This window comes from Mirounga leonina, unplaced genomic scaffold (assembly GCF_011800145.1).
Source record: "Mirounga leonina isolate KUSES-001 unplaced genomic scaffold, KU_Mleo_1.0 Mir_98, whole genome shotgun sequence".
Lineage (NCBI taxonomy): Eukaryota > Metazoa > Chordata > Mammalia > Carnivora > Phocidae > Mirounga > Mirounga leonina.
The window spans coordinates 5,123,704-5,148,817 of record NW_023270921.1 but is presented as its reverse complement, the minus strand read 5'-3'; the positions used below and the strand labels follow the sequence as shown (position 1 = coordinate 5,148,817).

The following is a 25,114-nucleotide window of genomic DNA, read 5'->3' as shown; positions in this document are numbered from 1 at the left end:
GGGGCAGAAGCCATCCTGGGAGTGGCCTGGGATACCCAATGATAAAAGCCGGTAGTATTTTTAAGCTCTTAAGTGATGTTCCAGATGTTGTGCTAAGCATTTTGTCTAGATGACCTCGCTTAATTCTCATAATGACCCTGTGAAGTAGATACTGTTTTCACACATGAACCAAGTGAGGCTCAGGGATGCTGGGTCATTTGCCTAAAGGCACACACCAGCAGAACCCAGATCCAAACCCAGACCTAACTCTAGAGCCTAAGCTTCCAATTGCTGCATTGTAATAGCTTCTGGCCTTCTTCTTCTAACGGGGGTGGGGGTGCTCTACCCCCAAAGCTTGCTGGAACCAGCAGTGAGCCCCTCAGGACTTTTCCCACTGATGTCCATTCACAGGATGGGGTACCTGGCCTGAGGCCTAGATGGGACGGGGCTTTCTGCTTCTGAGAAGTTTGAGTTTGAGGACCCATCCCACCAGTTAGCCTAGGGCAGACACTGAGGACATCTGGCTAGGGGTGGGCAGAAAATGCAGATAATAATAAAGATATCCAAGCATGACAGTGAGCATTTATTGACTGCTTCCCACAAGCTGGGCACCGTGCCTGACACTTTTATTTCTTTTTATAAATAGAACTTCAGGGGGTGCCTGGGTGGCTCAGCCAGGCATCCGACCCTCGGTTTCTGCTCGGGGCATGATCTCATGGGTTGTGGGATCAAGCCCTGAATCGAGCTCACCATCAGGCTCTAGGCTTCAGGCTCGGTAGGGAGGCTGCTTGAAGATTCTCTCCCTCTGTCTCTTCCCCCATTCACGCATGCTCCCCTGCCCCTCTAAAATAAATAAAACCTTTAAAAAATAAATAAATAGAACTTCAGGTGGATAAGAATTGAGGTAATCCTGACCCTTGCTTCATGAGACACTGTCTTCACTGGTTCAAGCATGCTCCACTTTTATTTACTTAGTTATTTATAGAATCAGTTATTTTTGCTAATGTAGTAAGGACCCACAAATCTACCATTCAAAGCAAAAGCCGGGGTTCAGACGATCTCTTACCTCTAACTACGATCCCAGGCTTCTTGCCTCTGACACCTAGCCTCACGGCCATCCTGAATGCTGTATTTGTCACATCCTTGCTTTCCCTTATATATAGTGCTATTGCAACTACACATAGCCACAGAAACTTTTTAAAAATCTGTAGTTGTTTCTAACTTTATTAAAAGGGTATATAATGCTGTAGGTAATCCTTTGTGACTTTTTCTTTACTATTATCCTGCTAAGATCTACCCATATCGTTGTCTGGCATTGTGTTCATTCATAGTGCTGTATGTTATTCCATTACTGGAATATTCTCTGTGGCCACCACTCTGTGCCTATTACTTCATTTAATCTTTGCAGGAGCCCTGTAGGAGCTCCTCTTATCCCGGTTCTACTGACAGGAAACTGAGGCCTAGAGAGGCTAACGAACTTTCTGGAGGTCCCAAGTGCCAGGTTTGAAACGTTCCGGCTTCCCACTCTCCACTGTGTTTTGGTGTAGAGGAAAAACACAGGATCTAGAACCAAAAGCTCAGGGCTCAAGCCCCAGCTCCACACTTACTGGCTGTGTGACCTTGGACTAGTTGCTCCGTGTCTCTGAGCCTCAATTTCTGTAACATTAAGGTGGAGTGATGACGGCTGTCCTGCCTACCTCTCAGGCCTCTCGTGAGACTCAAATCTCACAAAGTCTGGGAAAAGTGAGAGCACTGAAGTTTTATAAATCAGTAAATTGTGATTATTAGTATATATGCTACCTGTTCCTCCTTCTCCCCAAACGAGCAACAGAACCTCTGTAGGATTCAAGAGAGGAGACCGAAGAACAGCATTCCCATTCAGAAGGCAAAGGATTAGGTTGACAGTGAGCCCACAGAAACCTCAGTGTGATAAAAGAACCAGAAAATCATCAGTAGATGCCTCAGGTTGCACTATTAGGAACATGCTGTGTATTTATCTTTGTTATGTTCAATGTTTTTTTTTTTTTTTAAAGTTGCTTTTTACTATTTCTTACCTATTTTCACTCTCTGAGATGCCCCCCTCCCCCCCACACACACCGAGTGCTCTTTGTTCATGGTATTTCCTCTGCATGGCTTGTTCTCTGCTGCCAAATACTGACTGTGTGACCTTGGGCAAGTTACCTAACTTCTCTGTGTATCCTCATCTGCAAAATGGGGATAATGGTAATACCCACCCCTTACAGGTTGTTGTGTGGACCCAGTGGAGTATTGTACAGTCTTAGAACAATTCCTGATGCATACCAAGTTGACTCATTGTTATTTAAAATCTCTCATACTCCCCAGATAGTGCCCACTCATCCTTTGAGGGTTTGTTGAGATGCCACTTCCTCCAGGAGGGCTGTCCTGCTTTCCTGGACAGGTGAGGTCATCCTGTTACACCCTCCAGAGCAGATCACTTGTTCAATATCCTTCTTCATTAAACTGTGAACCATGAGGGTAGAGATGGTGCCTGATTTAGTGTCTGCCCCTGTTGCCCAGTGCCCAGCACAGTAATGGGTACACAGCAGGTGCACTGGGGACAGATTAACTGACAACCTAGAACTCAGAGAAGGACCACAGACTAGGCAGAAGGCTGTAAATCCTACCTAGGACAACTGTCTCCAAGAGAAGAAGAGCTCATAGCGGGGGTGGGGGGGAGGAAGGGGGGAGCAACTTTGTCCCCTGGGGTACTGGGGGCACTGGAGGGTAGGCCTGGATCAGTGGGTGGTAGCTCAAGACCACACTAACTTACAGAAATCTGAACTAAGAAGAGAGGCAGATATCTCTTCCAAGAGGGGCTGAGCCCCAGTGGGACAGCCCTTTGGCAGGGAGGTGGGGAGAGAGTCAGTATAGTGGGGAAGTGAGACACTGGGCAAGTGGGGTGAGAAACACCCAGAGTCAAACCTGGGATTTGCCTTCCCTAGCCTAGAGACCCCATGTAGGTGACGTCACCTTAGTTTTGTCATCTTGTGACACAACGATTATGAGAGTACTCCCCTCAGAGATTCTGGTGAGAAAGGGAGGTCAGCCTAGTCATTCTGGGTGGGGGGCTAAAGGTCAGGCCCACAATGCCCTCCTTGACTACGGCCCAGGTGGGAAGCCCCTTCTCCCTCCCTCCCTCCCTTCTTTCCCTCCCCTGCCTGCAGAAATCTCCCATTGCCAACTCTGGATTGGGTGCCGGCCAGGTGCCCAGGACTCCAGTCCACAGGGAGCCCAGCCATCCTGGGGCAGGCTCTGTGAGACCCTCGGGCTGATTCCTGCCCCAGGGGCTGGGGCGAGGTTCCAAGAAAGTGATGGCAGAAGGTCCTGGGGATGGGGGTCTTGAATTGCGGAGAGCTCCAGATAAACGTCTCCTCTGCTTCCACATTAAACCAACAATTAACTCTATCTGAAAATGGATAGACTCTGAAGTTTTGTTTCTCTGTTCTTAACTGAAACACAGAGGTGAGTTAATGTTATCCAGTCTGCTGCTCGCGTGCACCTCCTAACTGGTCACCTCCTTCCAGTCTCTCCCTTCCCACTGTCACACGAGCTCACTGCTCTCTCTAACAATTTCCCCCAATGGCAACACTTACGAGAACCCCCTCCTGTTCACACCTGGCCAGTCGATAGCTCCCCAGGGCCCCGACACCAGTTTTCTCTGTGACATGGATGACGAAAGACCTTTATATGCGCTCCCTGTGGCTTATCACCAATTCTTCTGTCATTCCATCCCTTCCCACGATGGGCAGGCCAGAAGCCAGAAACCAGAGGGAAAGCAGCACAAAGGGAACTTGGATTCCATTCTAATTCACTACGAGAGGCGATCATTTACAAACCTGTATTTTAAGTATTAGGGTTTTTGTTTTTTTTTTTTAACTGAATGCTTCCTATGTGCTGAGTGCTTTCCTTGCATGAATCCAATGATCCCTGTAGGGAGACAGGAGATTGTGATCTCTGTTTTTAGTTGAAGAAACTGAGACTTGGGGGATTAAGTGGATGAGTAGAGCTAGGATTCAAACCTGGGGCAACCTGACCAGCGCACGGGGCTCCCGCATCATGCTGCCTCTATTATTAGTTACAAATCCCAGCAACCAGCTTCTCAGGGACTGGGACACGCCCCGCTGGGGACCTGGAGGAGAAAGCCTTACTCTATCGAAGGACGACCTCTACCTGCTTCTCTGGGCTGTAGGCACGCCCACCCCATTGCACACTGAGCACACTTCTGGGACTTTCTTCTTTTCACTCTGGCATTTTCCCTACCTAGATGCTGCCTCCCCGGTATTTCTGAGGTTCCTGGCTAGAAAATGTCCCTTGAGCCCTCTGGTCCTTTTAATGAATTCTCTGAGGGACACAGAGCAGATATGACCTCATGTCACAGGCATGGGTGCCTCGCTAGGAGACTCGGGTGCAGGGACGCTGAGCTTCCCCCCGTCACCCCTCAGAGCTGCACCTGGTTGCCAGCTGGCTGTGAGGAAACACGATCGGTCTCTTTGGCTGCCCAGCACGCTCCTAGATCAGTTTTCTTCTGGGTTCAAGTGGAGCTAAAAAAAAAATCGCCCATGGTTTCATATCAGCTGCATCTGCTCTCAGCAAACCCTTCAACAAGAATGGGCAGGAAGAATAAATATTTATTCTACAAATGAATAAATCTGATTCCATCTTCAAAAGAAAGCTGCAGCATGAATTATCATAATTTCTCCATTCTAAGATGGCATTGATTTAAAGATGTCTTATCTGCCTAATAACAGCTTTTGGGGGGAAAAACAGAAAAATGATCTAATTGATAGATCAGTTGTGAGACATGTTCTATTTTTTTGAAAATGTGTCTCGGTATCAATTAAATTTTTTTTTAAATATGGTCCAATTCAATTTTCATTTTATTTTTTTGTCTCTGTTGTTCTCAGGAAAAAAAGAACAGCTCCCAAGCCTTGCTTAACTACTGTGAAGCATGGCGGGTATCGGCAGGTATCTCGGCCAACCCTGGGGGCTGCGGGGTCAGCGTGGGCATGTCATAGTCACCCATGTACTTATGGCAGTTCTGAGGCCCCCGAAGCCAATGGATGTGTTCTCCCCAGCAGAGATTATGTCTAAGCTCTGCAGATACCTCATGACCATGTCAGTAGCTCCATGGAAAGCCAACTGGGAGTCCATCGTATGGCCCTAGACAAGACGCTGCCCCTTGAACCTCAGTTTCCCCAGTTGTAAAACAAGAGTCATAGGATTAGCTAGGTGGTTTTCAAATGCTCTTCTAATGGGGTTATGGGAACTGTGTAGCTTCCTTAGGGGCTGCCTTGGGCATAGGAGGGATGGAATGGACTGTACCGTGTTCTCATTCCCACTTCACTCTTAGCAGCTCTATTGCTTAAGATTTTGTTTGCAAAAGGGTTCTGGGACTAAAAGTAGTTTGAAAAACATGAGTAAATGGCATTCTGGGGTCCTTCCAATACTACTCGTGAATACATACTCTTGTATGGTCTAAAGGATAGAGCTACCTTTCTTAGTCTGGACACTCTCAGAATCCTTCTTCCCACAGTGCTCTAGGTAGATAGTCCCAAACTCTCTATAGTCTAATCCAAGGGTTGGCACACTTTTTCTATAAAGGACCAAATAGTACGTATTTTGGACTTTGCCAACCACCTATGGCCTCTGTTACAACTACTCAACTCTGCTCTGGCAGTGAGAAAGCCACAGACAATACATAAGGAATGGGTATGTCTGTGTTCCAAAAAAACTTTATTTACAAAAGCTGGTGGCGGCCGCAGAGTCCGCAGGCCGAGGTGTGCAGATCCCTGCCTTATAATACTTCGACCAGACAGGTGAAGGAACTGAAGGCTACGGAGGGGGTTCTAGGAACTGGGTTTGGTTGGGATCCCTGTCCCCCACACAGCAGATATGCTTCCACGGCTCCACACTGCCCACTTAGCCGTGACGCAAAGCCTGATTTGAACTGCGGGCAGCTGGGACTACACGCTTGAGGGAATGGTGCCTGGAAAAGACACGTGCCCCACTTCTCTCTCCCAAGAGATCAGTTTTCCCCGAGGTTCTTAGAGGGCTATAAAAAGCCCCTGAGCTTGCCTCCTGCAGGACATGCTGTCGCTAAATCCCCCGGAGCTGGAATGACTGCAATGTGGTGCCACATTCTGCCCCTGCCAAGGCCTGACAGCTGTTCCCCGGGAGAAGAATCATGCCCAGCCGGCTCTGTGCCTCCGCCCTCACTTGGGGAGACGCTGGGATTCCCCAGATGGAATTTTAGATGGAGGACAAGCCCTGCCTGGGTCCTCTTTCTTAGTTCTGGGAGGATGAGTGCTTCTTGAATCTGAAACACCAGAACTGTGAGGGCTACGGCAGGAGGAGTGGAAAGGGTAAGACAGAAAACTTCATGCCAGCTGCCTGGCCATATCACTCACTGACGGAGGGTGTCCCCTTTCCCTCCCCTGCTTCCCCACACCCTCTCTGTCCCCACCTTGAAATCTGGACCTAGTACATCCTTGTAGCTTATCAAGCAAGTCCTTCGTATAACTGACTTGGGGATGACCCTCCAGCATTCAGTGAAAAACTGAGGTTTGGAGGTGGGCAGGGCTGCGTAAAGAGATGGACCTTTCTAAGCCTCAGTTTCTTCATCTGTAAAATGGGGATACTTTAAAAATATGTACAACAAACTCTTAGTTATCTAGTGAAAGTAAATTACAGGAACTAACTTTAAAATCCAACAGAGGGCAAAGTCACAATAAACAGTCTTAGTGAATTCCCTTGGGAGGTGAGATGCAGTGCTCAAAAAAGATAAGTATCACAAATATATCTAAAATTGGCTAGGCATTCACACACTGACATGAGCCACATTCCTTCACAGGGAACATACTCAATGGCCTACTGCAGAACTAGATTTTGCCATAAACTTTTTTTTTTTTTAAGATTTTATTTATTTATTTGACAGAGAGAGTCACAAGCAGGGGGAGCAGCAGAAGACGAGAGAGAGAAGCAGGCTCCCTGTTGAGCAGGGAGCCCAACGCGGGGCTCGATCCCAAGACCCTGAGATCATGATCTAAGCCGAAGGCAGACGCTTAACCGAATGAGCCACCCAGCTGCCCCTGTCATAAACTTTTAATACAAAATGATAGTCATATTTTTATAATTCACATACATGCCCTAGCTACACATGGTACAGACAGACACTATTAACTCATAGCTGTAGGCAGCAGTTTTGGATGGAATTTTCCCCCAATGAAACAAATGGCATATTTTACGTACAGGAAGGCCAAAATGCATCCAGCTCATGGTCGTGCGAGCATTAGAGGACCCCGTGTACAGATGTAGACTCCCTGACTCCCGGCGAGCACTCAGTGGGCTCTTCTTATTGAACATCTGCTATGTGTGAGACACTGGGCATGAGAAGACAAGACTGTCTCAGACCACGGGACTCACAGATACATAGAAGGGGTATTTCAGTTAGTGCAATAAAATCTTCTAAAGGCCAAGACTGAGGAGGGTGGTGGTCACCCCAAGTCAGAAAGGAGGTAGAAGGGGGATGTGGCAGGGATGTTTACACAGCGGGGTGATGCTGAGCTGGTCTCTTTCCGGGAGAGGGAACAGCAGAGACATCCCTCTGAGACTCAAGTTTTTGCATCCGTCCAGTGGGGAGATGTCTCAGCTGTCCACTTCACAGGGCTTTTGCCAGAGTTGAGAGAAACCACAGAAGAGAAACTCAGGCTGGAAGGGTTCAGAGAGAAAGGATTTTAGTGGTCAATCCTCTGTCTGAATATCCCTATGATGCAGGTTCCTTCTTGCCCATAGCAACCCCCGAGTGTAAGACTGTGGAGTGAGAGCAGGTATAATTACCAGAGGCTGCGCGGGCTCTGAATGAAGCCTTCACAGTGCTCACCATCCCAACATTATGCTCCAATGGACACAACCGGTAAATGTGGAAATGTTTCTAAAAGGTAGATGTGTTATAAAAATGTATGTTCTCATGTTGCAGAGCGAGTGGCTGAGCCAGGGCTAGGCTGTGGGATCCTGCTTCCATGGCCAGACCCATGTCCACTCTAGCACTGTGTGCTGGGACATTTCTGGGAGATCGGTCTTCTCAGGCTAGAGTTCACACACCCTGGGAGCTCACAGCAGAGGGCAGGACGGGGTAGGGAAGGAGAAGCCCCAAGATGAACACTGGCATCTCTAGAGGTCCACTGGGCAAAGATTTTTCTTGTTGGGCTGGACGGGGCAGGGGGAGAATGTGTTCAGACATATTATAGACTACAATAGAAAAAAATGGCTTGGCTTTTTTAAAGATAAAATGAGACATTTCAGAAGACTACTTTGGGTAAAAGATCCAGACCCTAGAGTCCCACTCGACTGAAAAGTATAAAAGTCAGTGCTGGAGACAGCAACAGGGAATCCTGGCATGTGTTTGGGCAGGGTCAAGGGGCATGATAAAAGCAGGTCACTGCTTACAACAGTGAGCACATTAGACTCAGCTGGGAGCTGTGCAAAAGGCACACATACCCAAACCCCACTCCAGACCCACTGATCAGATCTCTGGGGGCATATTTTCAGTAGGCTCCACAGGAGACGATCCTGAGCCCAGCTGGAGTCAAACAGACAAATCGAGAGTGGTCCTCAGGGCAGGTGGAGAAGGTGAGAGCAGAAACAGGAAGCTCCCATAGGGTGGAGAAGAAGAAGCCATCCAAGAGACATTTTTCAATCATAGTCAACAGGATTTAAGGTCTTATTGGATGAAGGATGAAAGCAAAGGAAGCAACGACTAATGATGAAGTCTACGTTTCTGTATCCCTAAAGTGAGACTCATTGAAATGGAGAATCCTGGAGTTGAAAGTGGCCATATCCAGCTTCTACTCTATGAATTTTGTATTTTTTCGTTCATTTACTCATCTCAACAGACGTCTTTCTTGCCAAGCATGACTAGGTGCTAGGGAAAGAGCTGTGGACAGAGGCAAGAAGGGCCCTGCCCCCACAGAGCTCACGTTCACAGCCAATTCAATCCCACGACTGATTATAATTATGAAAATAGCAGCCAAGGAGGAAGAAGTGTAGGGTGCAGGGGCCCCTGCAGAAGGGAGCCGGAGCTTGGGAGATTGGGAAAGATGGCCTTGAGGAAGAAAGGTTTGAGCGGACTGCAAAGGATGAGCAGGATTAAGCAGGTGGAGGTACAAAGACAAGTGTGTGGAGACCCCACAGCAAGAGATGGACAGAGGCCCAAAGTACGCTGGTGACAGACAGGGCAGGGCCTTGAGGGCCGCCACGGGGATTATAGTTTATATCTTAAGAACACTGAGAATCCACTGAAGGGTTTAAGCATGATCAGATCTATAGTTTATTTTTAACAAAATTTTTTAAAGATTTTATTTATTTATTTGACAGAGAGAGACCTAGTGAGAGAGGGAACACAAGCAGGGGGAGTGGGAGAAGGAGAAGCAGGCTTCCTGCTGAGCAGGGAGCCCGATGTGGGGCTCAATATCATGATCTGAGAGAAAGCAGACACTTAACCACTGAGCCACCCAGGCGCCCCCAGATCTATAGTTTAAATGACCGTCTTTAATGGCATCAGGTCCTCTTCCCAAATTCCATCCTTAAGTGTAATTTATAAGACCCATAAAAGTTATGACAAAGTGTACATTTAAATAAAAGATGGATACTTCAGGTAGAAGTCCCGCTCTATATGGTTCGCAAAAGGGCCATGCCTATAGAAGCCACTTGAATATTACGTGACAGTTGTTCTTAGCCTATATGTTACTGTGGTCCCCATAGGAGGCATTCTGTGGTTCCCTGATCTGTGGCCATTCAGCCTCCTTGTAGTGGATAATTCTTTTCATTTGTGTGCTTCTCCTAGATCAAGCCCAAATCAGCCTCTGTTTGATCTCTTGTACAGCCTCTGGACAGTCGTTCTATTATCTCTTCTACAGGACTGATACCGTGTCCCCCTTTCAAATTCGGTCTTGTTCACAAACAGCCCCATTTCCTCCAATTGCTCCTCACGTGGTTGTGTTGTTAACAGAAAAAGAGAAACAGGAAGGGGGATCTGATTTGGTGGTGAATAAGAGGAGTTCAAAATTGGGTCACTCGGAGGTTGAGTTGACCTCCGGATGAAAATACACCACAGGCAGGAGGTAAATAATGCAGGAACGGACCCAACTCATGGCTGAAGATGGACACTGAGCGTCACCCTCATGTGGGCATGGCTCTCTACAGGAGTGAGTATAGAGAGAGGGCTGAGAGGGTGGGGAAAGAGGGGCAAGAGTCCTTAAAGAAGAAAAAGTGAGTGAACCAGAAGGGAAGATGGAGAATAACCATTCGTGAGCACCTGCCACGGGCCTGGCTCTGGGTGCTGGGCAAATATTACCACAGTCCAGTTCCGGGTGTCATTCTTCCTGCTTTGCAGACTGAGGGGACAAGGCTTAGTTGGGTAACTTGCCTGATGGCGGGAGAAGCCCAGAGGCTGTGAGCACTGATAACAGTGGAATTGGGGGACAGGAGGAGAGGCAGGAAAGACTTCTGGGAGGGATGGAGCAGTGGTTATTTAACGGAGAGTTATTTGATTCCAAAATCCATGCTTTCCTCATCTCCACTAAGTAGCAGAATATATTAGAGGAGTCAATAGCGGGTCAACAGCGCAAAAGAGAAGTCCAGGAGATGGGACTCAGAGGAGGTGAAAGATGAGACAGCATGGAACCATTTGTGACTCAGAAGAGTGGGCTTTCTGCAGAAGGTGTGATTGGAAGGGAGAATGCAGGCAGCGCAAGGGGTTTGGGGGGACGGAGCTGGAGGTTGATGTGCTGACTGTGTACTTGAGAAGTCTGGCCAGGAGAGGAAGGAGGAAAATGCTTAGGGGTAGAGAGTATGTGCGTGCACACACGTGCACATGCGCATGCCCGCGAGCAGGGACTTTACTTTCTTGTTCAGTTGCATGTTTTTTTTAGAAGGGTAAGAAAAGTATGAGAAGCTGATGGTATCCAAACACAGGCTTGTTTTTCCCAAGCAAAGATCAGAATTGAGTAATGATAGGCTTCTGGCAGAGGTTAGGGAGGGAGGAACTTACTTGGCAGGGTGCTCACCCATGTGAGAAGGGGGGTTTGAAACTGATATTTGAGGGAGAGGCAGAAAAAACCTTGACTACAATGGGGAAGGCAAACACCATGGAGGCTGAGTGGGATAAGGATTTGGAAGCAGTGCCCAGTGACAGTAGTACACTTCTCTCTACAGGGAAGAGAGGAAGTTCAAATCTCATGGTCCCATATGACCACATACACCCATTACAGAGAGTGGCTGAAATCCAAGCAATTATATTTGATAAATATAATAGCTATCACTCCTGAATGTTTCCTAAGAGCCAGCATCCATGTATTACCTTTCCCCATGACACTGCAAATGAAATGAGACTGAAGTTCAGAGAAATTGATTTATCCAATTCATACAAGATCATACAGCTGGAAAGTTCCAGCCCAAACTCAAACCCTTGGGGCATCTGGTTGGTTCAGTCGGTAGAGCATGCAATTCTTGATCCCAAGGTCATGAGTTCAAGCCCCATGTTGGGCACAGAGCCTACTTAAAAAAACAAAACACCTCAAGCCCACACTTATCCGTTCTTTGACCCTTTTCTGCTTTCCCGAGTCTCCAGATTGACAAAGATGATGGCATAAGACATATGTGGATGGAAAAGATGAATATGGTTGAGTGTTCCTTTCAGAAGGCCAGTAATGGATAGGAGTAGAGAATGAACTTGGATGCCAGGCAAGAGGTATGCCCGAATGGGAATTCATGGCCTTGGTGGTGGAAGTTGGGTGGTGAGTCACTGTAGAGAGCTCACTCTAGAAGCAGCTACAGGTTGCTTGGCCCAGCTGGGTAAGGAAATGTGGCTTTCCTGACATGGGTCTCAAAGCTGGTCCAACAGACGCACAACAGTTAGAATGGGTTCTTCTACCATCCCTTGAACAATAAAAATCTCATTTAATTAAAAGCACAGTTTCAGATGATTTCTTAAGTTGCCCAGCAGACAATATGATCTCCCAAAGAGTACAGACTGAGAAAGAAATTCCCATCTTGGGTTGAATTCAACTCACTGAAGAAGAACTAGCAGTCAAGTGGAAAGGAAAGGAACCTCGGGGGAAATCAGTGACTTCACATGAGGCAGGCAGATCAGACATCACCTCGGATATTAAGAAGGCACATGACAAAATCAGAAAAAATTTAGACCAAAGGCTTCAAAGAGAGGATGGCTTGAGAAGACTGGAAAGTTTGCAGAGGCAAAATTATGAAGACACAGCCAGTCAGTAGGCACTAATAAATAGGATAAATAAGAGAAAATGGACACATTGGCATATGTATTAATATTTTATCAGTCACTCAGAGATGTTAGTTGGACGGTGGTCCAATTATTGAAGGTCAGAGATGGATTTTCAACGGATAAGTACCACAAAGGAGCTCCAGGATACAGAGAAGTTTTGACACAGACCCTGTCCTTGAGTTGTACACAAAGCTGTCTAGCTCAGTCCTTAAAACAGAGTAGGGACTAAAAAATCTGTCATCTGAGTCAGACCAGCTTGTGGAAGGACCAAGTGAAGCTTTATAAAGCAATTTTATTATGTGGAGTCTGATGAAAAAAGACTGTAATTACAATCGTATTGATTGAGTGGGTCCCACATGCTAGGCATTGTTTGAAGTATCTTCCATACACTTAATATTTACAACAACCAAGAAATAGGTATTATCAGTATCCATATTTTTTATCCTCATATAAAGACAGAGAGTTAGTTAATTTGTCCTGTAGAAGGTGGTGTCTGAGGCCATCAGTCTATGATTCTTTTTGTATGATATTCATGAATCAGGAAATCCTACTGGAAGGGATTTCATTATTTTTTTTAAAGATTTTATTTATTTATTCGACAGAGAGAGAGATAGTGAGAGCAGGAAAACAAGGAGAGGGGAGCGGGAGAGGGAGAAGCAGGCTGCCCACCAAGCAGGGAGCCCGATGCGGGGCTCGATCCCAGGACCCTGGGATCATGACCTGAGCCGAAGGCAGACGCTTAACGACTGAGCCACCCAGGCGCCCTGGAAGGGATTTCATTATAAGTGGTTTCTCTGTCTGTTCTGACATCATATAAATCTTGCTTTCCTCATGGGAAGACACATACCGTGTTAGGAGAGAAATCCTAATTCCCAGGTTTGTTTCATTCTCAAGTCGGTTGATTTTGGTGCTGAGCTTTGGCGCTGCCATCGCTGCTGAAGATCTGAGCAGCACAGCTGAGGTGTGGAGGAGGCACCTGGAGCTGGAGGGGGACAGCCTGGCGTCCAGGCCTTGCTCCAGGGCGTGCGCAGGTCACCGGCCACAGCGGAAGCAGAGTAGTCAGCTTAAGATCCGGGCTTTGGTTCAAACCTAGCTCCGTCCCTTACACAGCAAACGACTGGGCAAGTTCATGTCAGTGACCCAACCCTGCTGCTCTGGACAGGAGTGCAACCCCCTGAAATTCATATGTTGAAGCCCTAACCTTCCAATGGGACTGTATTTGGAGACAGGGCCTTTAGGGAGGTAATGAAGGTGAAATGGGGTCATAAGGGGTGGGCCCTAATCTGATAGGACCCATGTCCTTATAAGAACAGGAAGAGACACCAGAGAGCTCTCTCTTTCTTCACATGTGCACAGAGAAGAAAGAGGTCAGGTGAGGACATGGCAAGAAGGTGGATGTCTACAAGCCTGTAAGAAAGGCCACGCCAGGAACCAACCTGGACAGCACCTTGATCTTGGACTTCTAGCCTCCCAAACACTGAGAAAATAAATTTGTTGTTTAAGCCACCGGGTCTGTGGCATTTTGTTATTGCAGCCCTCCCAGACTAATACACCTGCCAAGCCTGCTCTCCTGTGATGATTTCAGCTGCTATTGTTATTAACACTGAAGTGTAGTTTCCTCCCCAGTATCTGGGGCATGACAATCGCACTCCCCACGTGGTAGGCATGAGGTTGAAATGAGACCTCTGCTTCTTAAACCTTCCCTGACAACAGAAGTGAGTGCACACATCCACCTGGGGACAGGAGCACAACAAAAAAGTTCTGCTGGGATGCACTGTGAAGCCTCATGTTTTATTCTGAAAATGCATACGGGTTTCACACTCTAATTCACACGTGCTTTGCTTTAATTCTTCCTAAGATGTTTGCAGTGATTTATCAGGGTAGACAACTTAGGATCTAGATAGATAGTCTGGTCTTGTGTGCCCTGGCCACATGACTACTTTACTCACATTTGGAGAAGGCCCTTGCAAGTCACAAAGAACTGTTGTGATGCATATTCTCTTTTAAAAATCAACACTACAGTTAATCAACTTGGGATGCACTACCAAGTGTGTTTCATATTACCCAGTTAACAAATTGAACCACTCTTATGTGTGGCATAATACCTGTGTGCCAGGTATTGTGCCAGCAGAGTGACTGCACAGATCCACTCCCTACCTTCCAGAAGCTCCCATTTGGGCAGGGAAGGTAAGCACAAAGCATATAGTGCGATAACTAACCCTTCAAGTAACAGCACATTGAGACAAGAGCTGTGAAGGGGAAGGAAAGTAGGCTGGGAAAGCCTGCAGGATGGGAGAGAGCTCTAGAATGTTCTGAGTACTAGCAGAGTCCCAGGAAGTCCGGCTTCCTAGGAGGAGTGATCTAGAGATAACCTTCTTAAGTGAGGTGTCAGTTATGAAGCATTTTAAGCTAACTGAATTATTGTCATCCTTGGTCTGTCTAAGGAGGGCACAGTCCTCCCACAATTCTGAGTAGGCTAGATATGGATTTTTGTACTGGGGACCAGACAGGGTGATATTTAACAACTTTATCTCAGGGGCGGGTGCTCTTTGCTTTAGATGTACCACATGGGAGGTGGGAACTGAGGACTGAGGGACATTAGAGGTGCCTCTTCTCTCTGTTTTTCCTCCCTGGCGAGTGTGTGTGCTCTTTGTACTTGTCCAGCAGTCAGTTAACAGGTGAGAACTGCTTTACAAATCACAGCCTCAGTCTCCAAAGAGCCAAACGGAAGCCCCGTCTATTTCCTGCCTGCCCTTCCAAGCCTGAAAGGAGAAGGTGTGTGTGGTATTTTGTGCTGGGACCAGGTGGGCGGAGAAGTTGTCCCGAGCAACTTGACCTGGAAGCTGGGGTCCTTAAGCCTGGCTGTCCCGTACTGGGAGTGCCAGCCAGCTTATCCTGAAACCTGTTCATGCACTCATCCCTGACCCTGGTGCCCTCCTGACTGCTTCCACACCCCTGGTCACTCTTCCTGCCCCCACCCCCCACCTTGGGGGCCTCAGCACAGCTAACAGGCAGATGGAGGAAAGGTGTGAGCTTATTAGGGAGGCAGAGGAATTTTCCATTAATAATAACAACAGGAATAATAATGCTTCTCATGCTGGCACACCACTGGCCAGTTTACCAAGCGCATTCACAACTGTGATCTCTCCGCCTGTAGAGGTGGGTGGATGGGACCCCGGTGTTCTGATTCCCAGCCTTGGACACTGCCCGCATGTCCAAGCAGGCCACTTCTTTGCAGACACATGCCTTTGAAGTGTCTAGGCCTTTTCTTAAGCAGGGCCCCCCTCAAGTGCTGCTATCTTTTCTCACGTCAATTTACACATGCCCTCCCTAATCTCTGAAACTTTTATCAAACACACTCAACTCCTGAAAAAGCGCGGGAGCAAGAAGGGGCCTCACAGAGACCATCAATCCAACTTTGTCACTAGTCCAGAGAGGGCGAGGGACTGGGCGAAGGTCACACAGCTTGTCGGAGGCAGAGGCGGGCTCAGACACCCACGCGCACACTGGCACGCACGCCTGTCCCTCCTTCTCTCACTGCCCTAGGCAGCTGCAAACTCGGGGCTCCCGCGGCGTCTCGCGGGGCGCACGCTGCGGGCTTCGCACGTCCCGCTGTTTGGGAGTGTACCTGCCAACCCTATCTTCCCCTTCCAGAGGGGCATGGGGTGGGAGGAGCTCGCTGTCCTCAGGAATCCTGTGGGGCATTCTTTCATGAAGTTGACTCTGAGTGTATGAAACTGGTCCTACACACAGGACGCCACTCGGCCCCGGGACGCGAGCGACTCATCTACACCCGGGCTGCCCCAGCCGCGGGACGCACCTGTCCGCCCTGCCCCGGGCCTCCCACCCCCGACCGCGCGCCCGCTCCGACCCTCCTCGGCCCCCCACCCTCCTCTTCCTCTCGAGCCCCTGGATCGCCGGTCTCCCTCCCCGCCCCGCGCGGCCGCCAGCGCGGGCGCCGCGGCTCCTCTTACCCCGGCCTCGGTCCATGGCGCCGGCGGGCCCCGGGCGCGCGGAGCAGGGCGCAGCGGCTCCGGCGGGGCTGGCGGCGGCCGGTGCTGCGCTCTCCGGCCCGGCCCCGCGGGAGCGCCCTGCGCGCGCGTTCCCTCCCCCAGACAGGATGCCCGCCCGGCGCCCCCGCCCGCGCGCGCCCGCCCCTCCACGCCGCTCCCGGAATAGAGCCGGAGCACGCCTGGCCCCTGGGCGGCCGGCCGGCCGCGGTCCCGGCTCCCGCACACGCTCGCGCACGCCCCCGCGCCCCGCCCGCTGCGGCCCGGGGGCCACTGCCCGGTTCACGCGCCCTCGCTCCCGCGCCCGCGCGGCCCACGCCGGCCCGGCCCGGCCCGCGCGGTCTTCCGCTTTGCTGGCGCTCGGCTGGCGATGGGGGGCTTGGTGTCGCACCTTCCAGCTCATTCCATCTGCAGACCGCCCAGACCGTTAGAACATGTTTCCCCCCCCACCCCGCCCCCAGGTGGAATCAAAACTTCTCCCTGCAGCTGCCACTCATTTTCTGACTTCGGGTTTATGGCCTCCGTTCGACAGGTCTTGCCCGAGCACCTTCTAGAGCAGATAGTGGACAGGGCGCTATCCCCGTGCACCGTCAATCATGGTGTGAGAGAAGAGTGGAATAATAATAAAGATCTCCAAAAAGAAGATCATCGAAGACAAGGACAGAGAGAGACGATTAAAAGGTGGGCAGTGCTTGGGATACTTCCAACTTTGGAGATTCTTTGTGTATTAACAGATGAAGAAATATCAAACGGGGGGGGTACAACAGAGTGGAAGTGAATACTTTTAGCATACAAAATATAGTGCAACGTGAGGGTGCTCTTTCCAAAATAATTGCAGCATGTAGAAAAAATACTGCTGTGGCTGCGGCTGGCCCAGGAATGGGATTTAAGTTTAAAGTTGTATGAAGAATGTCAACTTTCATCCTATTAGTGTGTCTCTGTGAAAACAGGTACAACTCATTTACAGACAATGGCAAATATCTAAATTTAAGACCTTTTTTTTTTTTTAAGATTTTATTTATTTATTTGACACAGAGAGACACAGCGAGAGAGGGAACACAAGCAGGGGGAGCGGGAGAGGGAGAAGCAGGCTTCCCGCAGAGCAGGGAGCCCAATGCGGGGCTTGATCCCAGGACCCGGGGATCATGAGCTGAGCCGAAGGCAGCCGCTTAACGACTGAGCCACCCAGGCGCCCCAATTTAAGACCTTTTATAAAGTGAAGTCCAAGCTCTGTTGTCCTCCTAGACACCCTTCCTCCCCAAGATGGGCCAAGTCTCTGTTTTCAGTTTTGACTAGGGAACCCCTTTGACTTAGAACATCCTGGCATTGGGATCACCTTGTGCAAAGGCAGAGAGACGGGGAACAGCTTGGGAAAGAGAATCCTGCATCTTCCTGGACTGGGAGTTTTTTCTCCGTTGCTTTTACGGGCAAGTTGTAATTAATGCTGTCTTCAAAAAATTGCGTGTGTTGTTTGTAGTGTGTATGCAGTCACACTCAGAGGAAATGTGGGGTACTGAAGAAAACAATAGGATCTGAGTCTGCAAACTTGTGTGTGAGGTCTTGCTCTACGAAGTACGTAAGACTTGCTTGCTCATCTGTGCTTGGGGAGACCTCTTATTGACCTCATAGGGCTGCTGAGAGGGCAAATGAAATGATGGTACAAACCCACTTTATAAACCATAAATAGCTATAAAAATGTGAGCCATTATTATTTTCCAAGTTCCTCTTTGTTCCTGCCTACTTTCCCAATTTGAAAAGGTCAGTTTAAATTCTAAAGCAGACAGCCAACAATTTACAAGTGGATTAAGTTCCCCAAGTTCACTGTTGGAACTCTGAAACACTTGGAAACAAGGCTGTAAATGGCACTTAAGTTCCCAGGCCAGCCCATTAATACTTTTAAAAACATTATATTTCATTTGAGAGAATAAAATAATATAAAATATATCAATTGTAAAGACAGATGGAGACTTTGGTAGATTTTTAAAAGAGATTTCAGAAACTTCTAAGGACTTTGGAGGTTCATCAGAGAATTGGAACAGAAAAGTCAAAAGGGCTAAGGAGAATTTCTATGGATCTGTGGAATAATTTATGGAGTGGGATTAACTGAGCTGTGGACCGGGGAAAATGGATAAGTGGGAGAACACAGTCTGTGCACAGTTCTGCTAAGCATTAACAAAAAGATGTGGCTGTGGAGGCTAGCGGTTCTGGTTTAGATCATTACTCATAATGCCCACTCGGTGGCACTGTTGACTAAGTTGACTACAGCTTGGTTGCCGGCAGGATCACTGAATGAGAAACCCTGTTTGTGGGCTCTCGGTGGAGGAATAACTATATATATATCTTTTCTGTCCTTTTCTTTAACGGGGTCTATCGTCACCATAGAAACAACACCACGTTTCATCAGTTCCCTTAGGAATATGTGTTGCATTCTGTGCAAGTTCCTATAGGGAGAACTAACATGAAGTAGGAATGGGCTCTATCCTCAAGGACTCCACAGTCTAGTAGAGGAGATAAATGTGTACAAAATAGATGAGTTACAAATTATTATGTGAAAAGTACTAGAGGAGAGATAAAGTGCTCTTAGAGTTCATCAAGACAAGGCAAGAATTTCTTGCCAATCATAGAGACAGTACAGTGACATTTGGGGGAGCCCACCACGGGGAAAGTACATGGCAGGCAGAGCAAACAGTGGGAACAGAGCCACAGAGATGGGAGACCGCAGGACGTGCCTGCAAAGCCGTTTGGTTTGGTGCCATGTGGGGTGTCGGGTGGTAAGCGCTGGTGAAGGACTGGGATGGAGGTTGTGGATGCCCTGTTTCCTCCTTCCCTTGCCATGTCTCTGCATGAGTGCGACCCTCACAGAAGATTTTTTTTTTTTTTTGGCTCTGTACTAGGTTTGTCTGGTGCTGTCTAAAGAGTTCTGTGGGGAGAGCTCCAGCTCTGTAAAAAGATATCAAATTTGATCCCGGTGAACAATACCAGGAAGAAAGCTTTCAACTCCCTCGTGCTCCCAGTCTTGTGAAAACAAATGATACTCCCCAGTCTCATTCTCAGCTTATCAGGTGGAGCTGGGAAGCCCTGGGAAAGAAAAATTTGGAGGCTAAAGATTCTGTGTCCCAGTGAAAGAAACATCCTCTCGCCTTCTACCTTGTCACTTTGCCTCTAGGTCCGTTTGCACCATGGCCACCAAAGTGAACATTCCACGACCCCAATCAGATTCCCCATAAAAATATGTGATGGCTCCCCTCTGCCCTCAGTGTAGAGTCCAAGTTCCTTATTATGGTGTGTGGGGTGCCTTCTTCACTGACCCCCTTCCTCAGCGCAGACAAGCAGCTCAGGGGACCCTGGGAAGAGTCAGAGAACCCACAGATCAGGCGTTCAGACCCGGGTTCTTGAACTGACTCTGTTGCTCTGTGCATCTCAGTTCTTTGGTTGGGTCGCCAATGTTCAATTTCCTACTTGCTTCTCTCCTTGCCTCTTCCTGGCCCCCCAGATTGCAAGCAGTGTGAGGCTGGGTGCTGTGTCTTACTCTGCACTAGCTCCTACAGCCTAGTGCAGTGCCTGGCACCCGGTGAGCGGACATAAGTACTGTGGAGTGAGTCCGTGAGTAATTGCTCAAGGGCTCCTGAGGCTTCTTCTAATGCATGTGTCCTGGAGGGAGCCGTTTATCCTCTGGGAGTGTTTGCTTGCTCACTTATTTGCAGGGAGAAATGAGATTGCAGCGAGGTGTTCTGCAAGCACTGTCTCTGCGTCCCAGCCTTCCTGCATGCTGCTGGGGGCAGGCAGCCCAGCCCACTGGGCTTCTCCCCAGCTCAGGGCCCCTCTCCTAAGCTCCTTTGTGCAGAGTGAGCTGCAGAGCCCCCTGCTTTAGTGTCTGCCCAGGGCTGGTGGCCCGATGAAAACTTCTCTTGTTCCACTCGGCACAATGTCGCCATTATGGCCCCTACCCAGGGAAATGACACACGTCTGCTGGTCCACCTCAGGCCCCGGAAAGCAGATAGAGATCTGGGTGGTGGCTGCTGGGAGAAAGAGAAAGAGTTTCATGGCTGAAAACCCCTCCTTTGGTTGAACCTTCGGGTTTCTGTTCCAGGGCACAGGGCTCCTACCTGTACCCAGGCCACCGGGCTCAGCTTCAGTGGTGAATGGAGCCCAGTGCGCTGGTTGTGTCTGGAGGAAAAGAGCTTTTGTTTTTATGCCCAAAGGCTGCAGGGGCTACCTACCTCTCTTCTGAAAGGCTGCGTACTGTGCCCCATCTTCACCTCCGTGCTGCAGGATGAGACCAGTCTGCAGCAGTCCAAAGGGAATTTCTGAATCCTGGAACCACAAAAACTTGAGAGCGGAGAGGAGCTGGAGAGGTTAGCCGGGATGGTCTCTCCACTGGTCAGGTAAGGAAACTACAGCCCAAAGCGCACAGGGCTAAGAGGCAGGGCCAGGAGTGGTGTTCACGACTCCAGACTTGACGTCGCCCGAGCCACACTCCTGCCCCCATGACTCATTCTCTGCCACTTGTGGGACACACTGGGGGAAGAGCAAGATCAAAGGCATGATCTTCAACCTCTCTGAGCCCTCGATGACTCATCTAAAAATCATCTAAAAATCAGGGGCTCACAACAGCCCCCTGACACGGGGCTTGTGAGGCTTCAATGCGACTGTGTATGTAGCGTGCTTGGGTGCCTGGCCCGGCACAGGGGAAGCGTTCTACAAATTGAGCTCGCGCTCTCTTCAGGGAGGTAGTTGTTGTATGGTGGCCAAATTCATGGGCTTTGGGGTGAGACATCCCTGAGTTCAGGTTCAGGCTCTGCTATGTATAGCTGTGAAACCTTAAACGAATTACTTATCGAGAGCTCAATGTCCTCATCTGTAACAGGAGGGTAAAAGAAGTACCTAGAGGATTAAATGAGATATGTCAGGTGCTCAATCCAGTGCCTGACGCATTGTCAGAGTGTTAGTTATTATCGCAATCAATATGGGTTTCCTCTGCAGAGGTGGTCAGATGCTGGTGGAAATGTTAAGGGATACTGAAATCGCAGCCACACACCCAGGCTGCCCCCTGCAGGCGGGTTTATGTAAATCAAACCGTTGGAAATGTGATAGATTCTGCCAGATTCTTTGCCTTCCCTGCAAGAACACCTCATATTCTTAAATAGGAGGCTGACAGAGCTTCCAGCTACTGTTACCCACAGGGTCTGTCAAGGGGTGGAATTTTGTGTGTATATTTTAAAAAAGCTAAATAGTGCTGCTATTTTGTCAGAAGGACAAATTGCGCAGGACCATTTCTCCTGGTCCAGGTGGGTAAGACCCTGTCTGTGAGTTAGACAGACAATACATTCTTTATCCACAAGAAGGCATAGGAGACTTCACTTGATACTCCCCTGTTAAGGTTAATTTTCTCTAGGAGCAGGCATATTGGTCATGGCTCCTTTGGTGGCAAGTGACAGAATCAAAACTCAAACCAGCTTAAACCAAAAAAGGAATTCATTCGCTCAGAGGTGACTGGGGAGCTGAAGGGAATGAGGCTGGCAAACAGAGCAGTCACCGCTTTGTCTCCATCTCTTGACTCTGCCTTCCTGTGCTTAGTCTTCATCTTCAGGTGGTCCCTTCCAGCCTGTGGGGAAGAAGTTCGGGCCACTGAAGGCCTGCTGATCTTTGTAAGTGGAGAGTCCCTGGGAGGCGTGGGGGGTGGGGGCGCGTGGAGAAAGTCATTCCTCTTTTCCTGCAGTTCCAGCACTGGCCAGAGGCGGCACTGGTAGCCTGGGTAAACCACCAGATCGAGGCATGCGGGAGATGCTGAATGGTCAAAGGCACACAGGACACCTTCCCTGCAGCCAGGTACTGAGCCTGAAGTATATCATTCCGTCCCTACCACCCTGTGAAGTAAGTGCTGTCATTCCTATTTTGCAAGCTAATTTCACATGGTATATTAGTGTGCTAGGGCTGTCCAAACAAAATCCCACGGACGGGGGCGGGGGAGGGGATGGGGGCTTAAACAATGGGAATTTATTTTCTCACAGCCCTGGAGGCTGGAAGTCCAAGCTCAAGGTGCCAACAGAGTTGGTGTCCTCGGAGGCCACCCTCCTGCTGCGTCTTCACATGGGCTTTCCTCTGTCACCTGGTGTCTCTGTGTGTCCCAGTCTCCTCTTCTTATAGGGGTACCAGGCTAATTGGAGTAGGGCCCACCTGAATGGGGAATGCACATCTCCTCCCCTCCCACTTCTGTCAGACAGAGCAATGCTTCCCATAGTGTGGAATTCAGACTACTGGTGGAAATGTAGATGGATTTAGATGTTACCCAGACCACCATATTTGAAGAGTTACCAATTTATTTGAATTTGTATTAAAAGCCTATCACTGGTCCTTATGAATCCATACTTTCCCTGATGTTGCTTTAAAATAGAAATGTCATGGGGAGCCTGGGTGGCTCAGTTGTTAAGCGTCTGCCTTCGGCTCAGGTCGTGATCCCAGGGTCCTGGGATCAAGCCCCGCGTCGGGGTCCCTGCTCAGCGGGAAGCCTGCTTCTCCCTCTCCCATTCCCCCTGCTTGTGTTCCCTCTCTCGCTCTGTCTCTCTCTGTCAAATAAATAAATAAAATCTTAAAAAAAAAAAAGAAATGTCAAGTATGAGTCAATTGAGAGAAAAATACCAGGTAAATAGCCTCGTGTAAATGAGGAATCTGATGAAAATTGAGAAGGTTGTGTTTGAGTGACTGAAATTTGGGAAACACTTCTGGTCATGGGCATAGAAGTCACCTTACTTTTGACTCGATTCATCTGCACACTTGGCCCCAATTTGCCCCGAGGACTAACCGTGTGAGAGTGTGTGAGTGTGAGTGTGAGTGTGTGTGTGTGGGGGGGAACTGCAGGCCTTTGGTTTCTCCCTCCTATGCTCCTGTACGAGTCATTTTGGACCAGGCTGGGTGAAAAGGCAAGGGGATCCTGGGTGGTAATGAGAGGCTGGCCCTCGTCTTCACAGCTTCGGGATTTTATTTATTGAGAGTCTCCCTCCAGGGCTCTTGAGTGGCTTGACTGCAGCTCATGGCTGTGTATATAAGTAGGTGTTTATCATTGTGTAGGCAAGATTTTTGAGCACCTTGGTGTCTGATGTGAAATGAAGCATTTAAAACTTAATTCCACATGGGGTATTAACAGAGTTGGCATGGTTCTGTGGAGTTAATTACTATGACTTTTAGCAGTGCTTTCCCCTCCTTGAATTTCAAGCCCTCCTTCTCCATGTTTGGCTCTTCGGCAGCCAGCTGCGGCTGCCGACACCTTCCACAGCTTGTCCCCCGTTTCTGCTCCAGGGGCCTGGTGAGGGTGACGGGCCCCAGTGCAGGCGAGCTGGCGGCTTGTCCTGCTCTGCTCAGCTGCTCCGTGGGCCTGTTTCTGCGGCTGCAAAATGCGGCCATTGTATTGACTTTAAGCTCTCACATTCTGTGATTTCTGTGCTCCCTCCCCCTTATGTTCTGCTTTATTTATTTATTTATTTTTTAAGATTTTATTTATTCATTTGACAGGGAGAGACACAGCGAGAGAAGAAACACAAGCAGGAGGAGTGGGAGAGAGAGAAGCAGGCTTCCTGCGGAGCAGGGAGCCCGATGCGGGGTTTGATCCCAGGACGCCGGGACCATGACCTGAGCTGAAGGCAGACGCTTAACGACTGAGCCACCCAGGCGCCCCTATGTTCTGCTTTATTAATGTAAGGTTGCCCCCCAGTGTTCAAAAAGGTCATGTGCATGGAGAAAAGTTTCCCTTCTCCAACTTCGGCAAAGCTGGCACCAATGTGGTGGCGTTTGTCCCTAAAAGGAAGATGGTTTAGAGCAGCACTTCCCTAACCTCACTATGTGTGTGAATCACCCGGCAGTCTTCTTAAAATACAGATGTGGATTGAGTCGGCCAGGGGTGCGGCATGGGATGCGGCGTATCTCACAAGCTCCCAAGGTGACTCCAGTGCTGCTGGTTGGGGACCACACTCCAAGGAACAAGGCCCAGAGCGATTTTCCCTGCTTCTAGTAGGTTAGCAACCACAGTGCAATCCAGACAATGTCCACAAAGCCTGAATGAATGAGAGGCATTCAGTCTCCCTGCACGTTCTGGACCCTGCCTGCCTTTCTCCTTCTCCTTCTTTTTAGAGTAGGCTCCATGCCCAGTGTGGAGCCCAATGCAGGGCTTGCACTCATGACCCTGAGATCAAGATCAAGACCTGAGCTGAGATCAAGAGTTGGATGCTTAACCATCTGAGCCACCCACCACCCCTTCTAATCTCATTCTCCCCTTCACTCACTCTTCTCTGTCTTCACTGGAACATTCAGTTCCCCAAATACACCGAACTCTCACCAACCACGGTGCCTTTGCACATGCTGTCTCTGTGCTTAGAGAGCTCCCACCCCTACTTCTCCTTTGCGTACTTCGTTTTCATTCTTCAGTGAGTATGTGAAGCGAGCTCCTTTCTGCTCCTCTCTCTGGTACTCCATTTGTTGTCTGTGCAGCAGTTATCTTTGTGTGTCATCTCTTTTCCTGTTACTTACAGTCTGTTCCCTCCTCTAGACCAGAGCTACGTGAGAGCTCCCACTGCCTTACTCACTGTTGAATCTTCAGTGCTCCTGCCTCCCCCCAGATGCTCAGTAAGTATTTCCCGGGTGTGTGTGTGTAGGCAGGGAGCAAGGGAGCATTCTTTAGTGTCCTTTTGCACATTTGAGCCACCTGACTGGAAGGGCCATGGTGGGGATAATTCTTAGAAGAATCATCTGATGAGAGGTCAGGAAAGGAGATACTTTTAAGCCACATTTCATCTTCAGAGATGTGAGAAGTGAGATAAGT

The 25,114-nt window shown here is 49.0% G+C and overlaps 1 protein-coding gene across 2 annotated transcripts in view; it reads right to left on the bottom strand.

The window, feature by feature from the left end:
* Positions 1-16,360, bottom strand: part of LOC118006678 (actin filament-associated protein 1-like 1) — a 63,942-nt gene extending 47,582 nt beyond the window's left edge. Inside the window, exon 1 of one of the 2 annotated variants that reach the window (XM_034999431.1) lies at positions 16,267-16,360. In XM_034999431.1, coding sequence (XP_034855322.1) covers positions 16,267-16,282 — 16 coding nt within the window. In that variant the 5' untranslated portion in view covers positions 16,283-16,360. Of the gene's footprint in view, positions 1-4,450; positions 4,641-16,266 lie in introns of those variants that run through there. The other variant, XM_034999432.1, reaches the window with a different exon arrangement.
* Between the last annotated feature and the right edge of the window lie 8,754 nt (positions 16,361-25,114).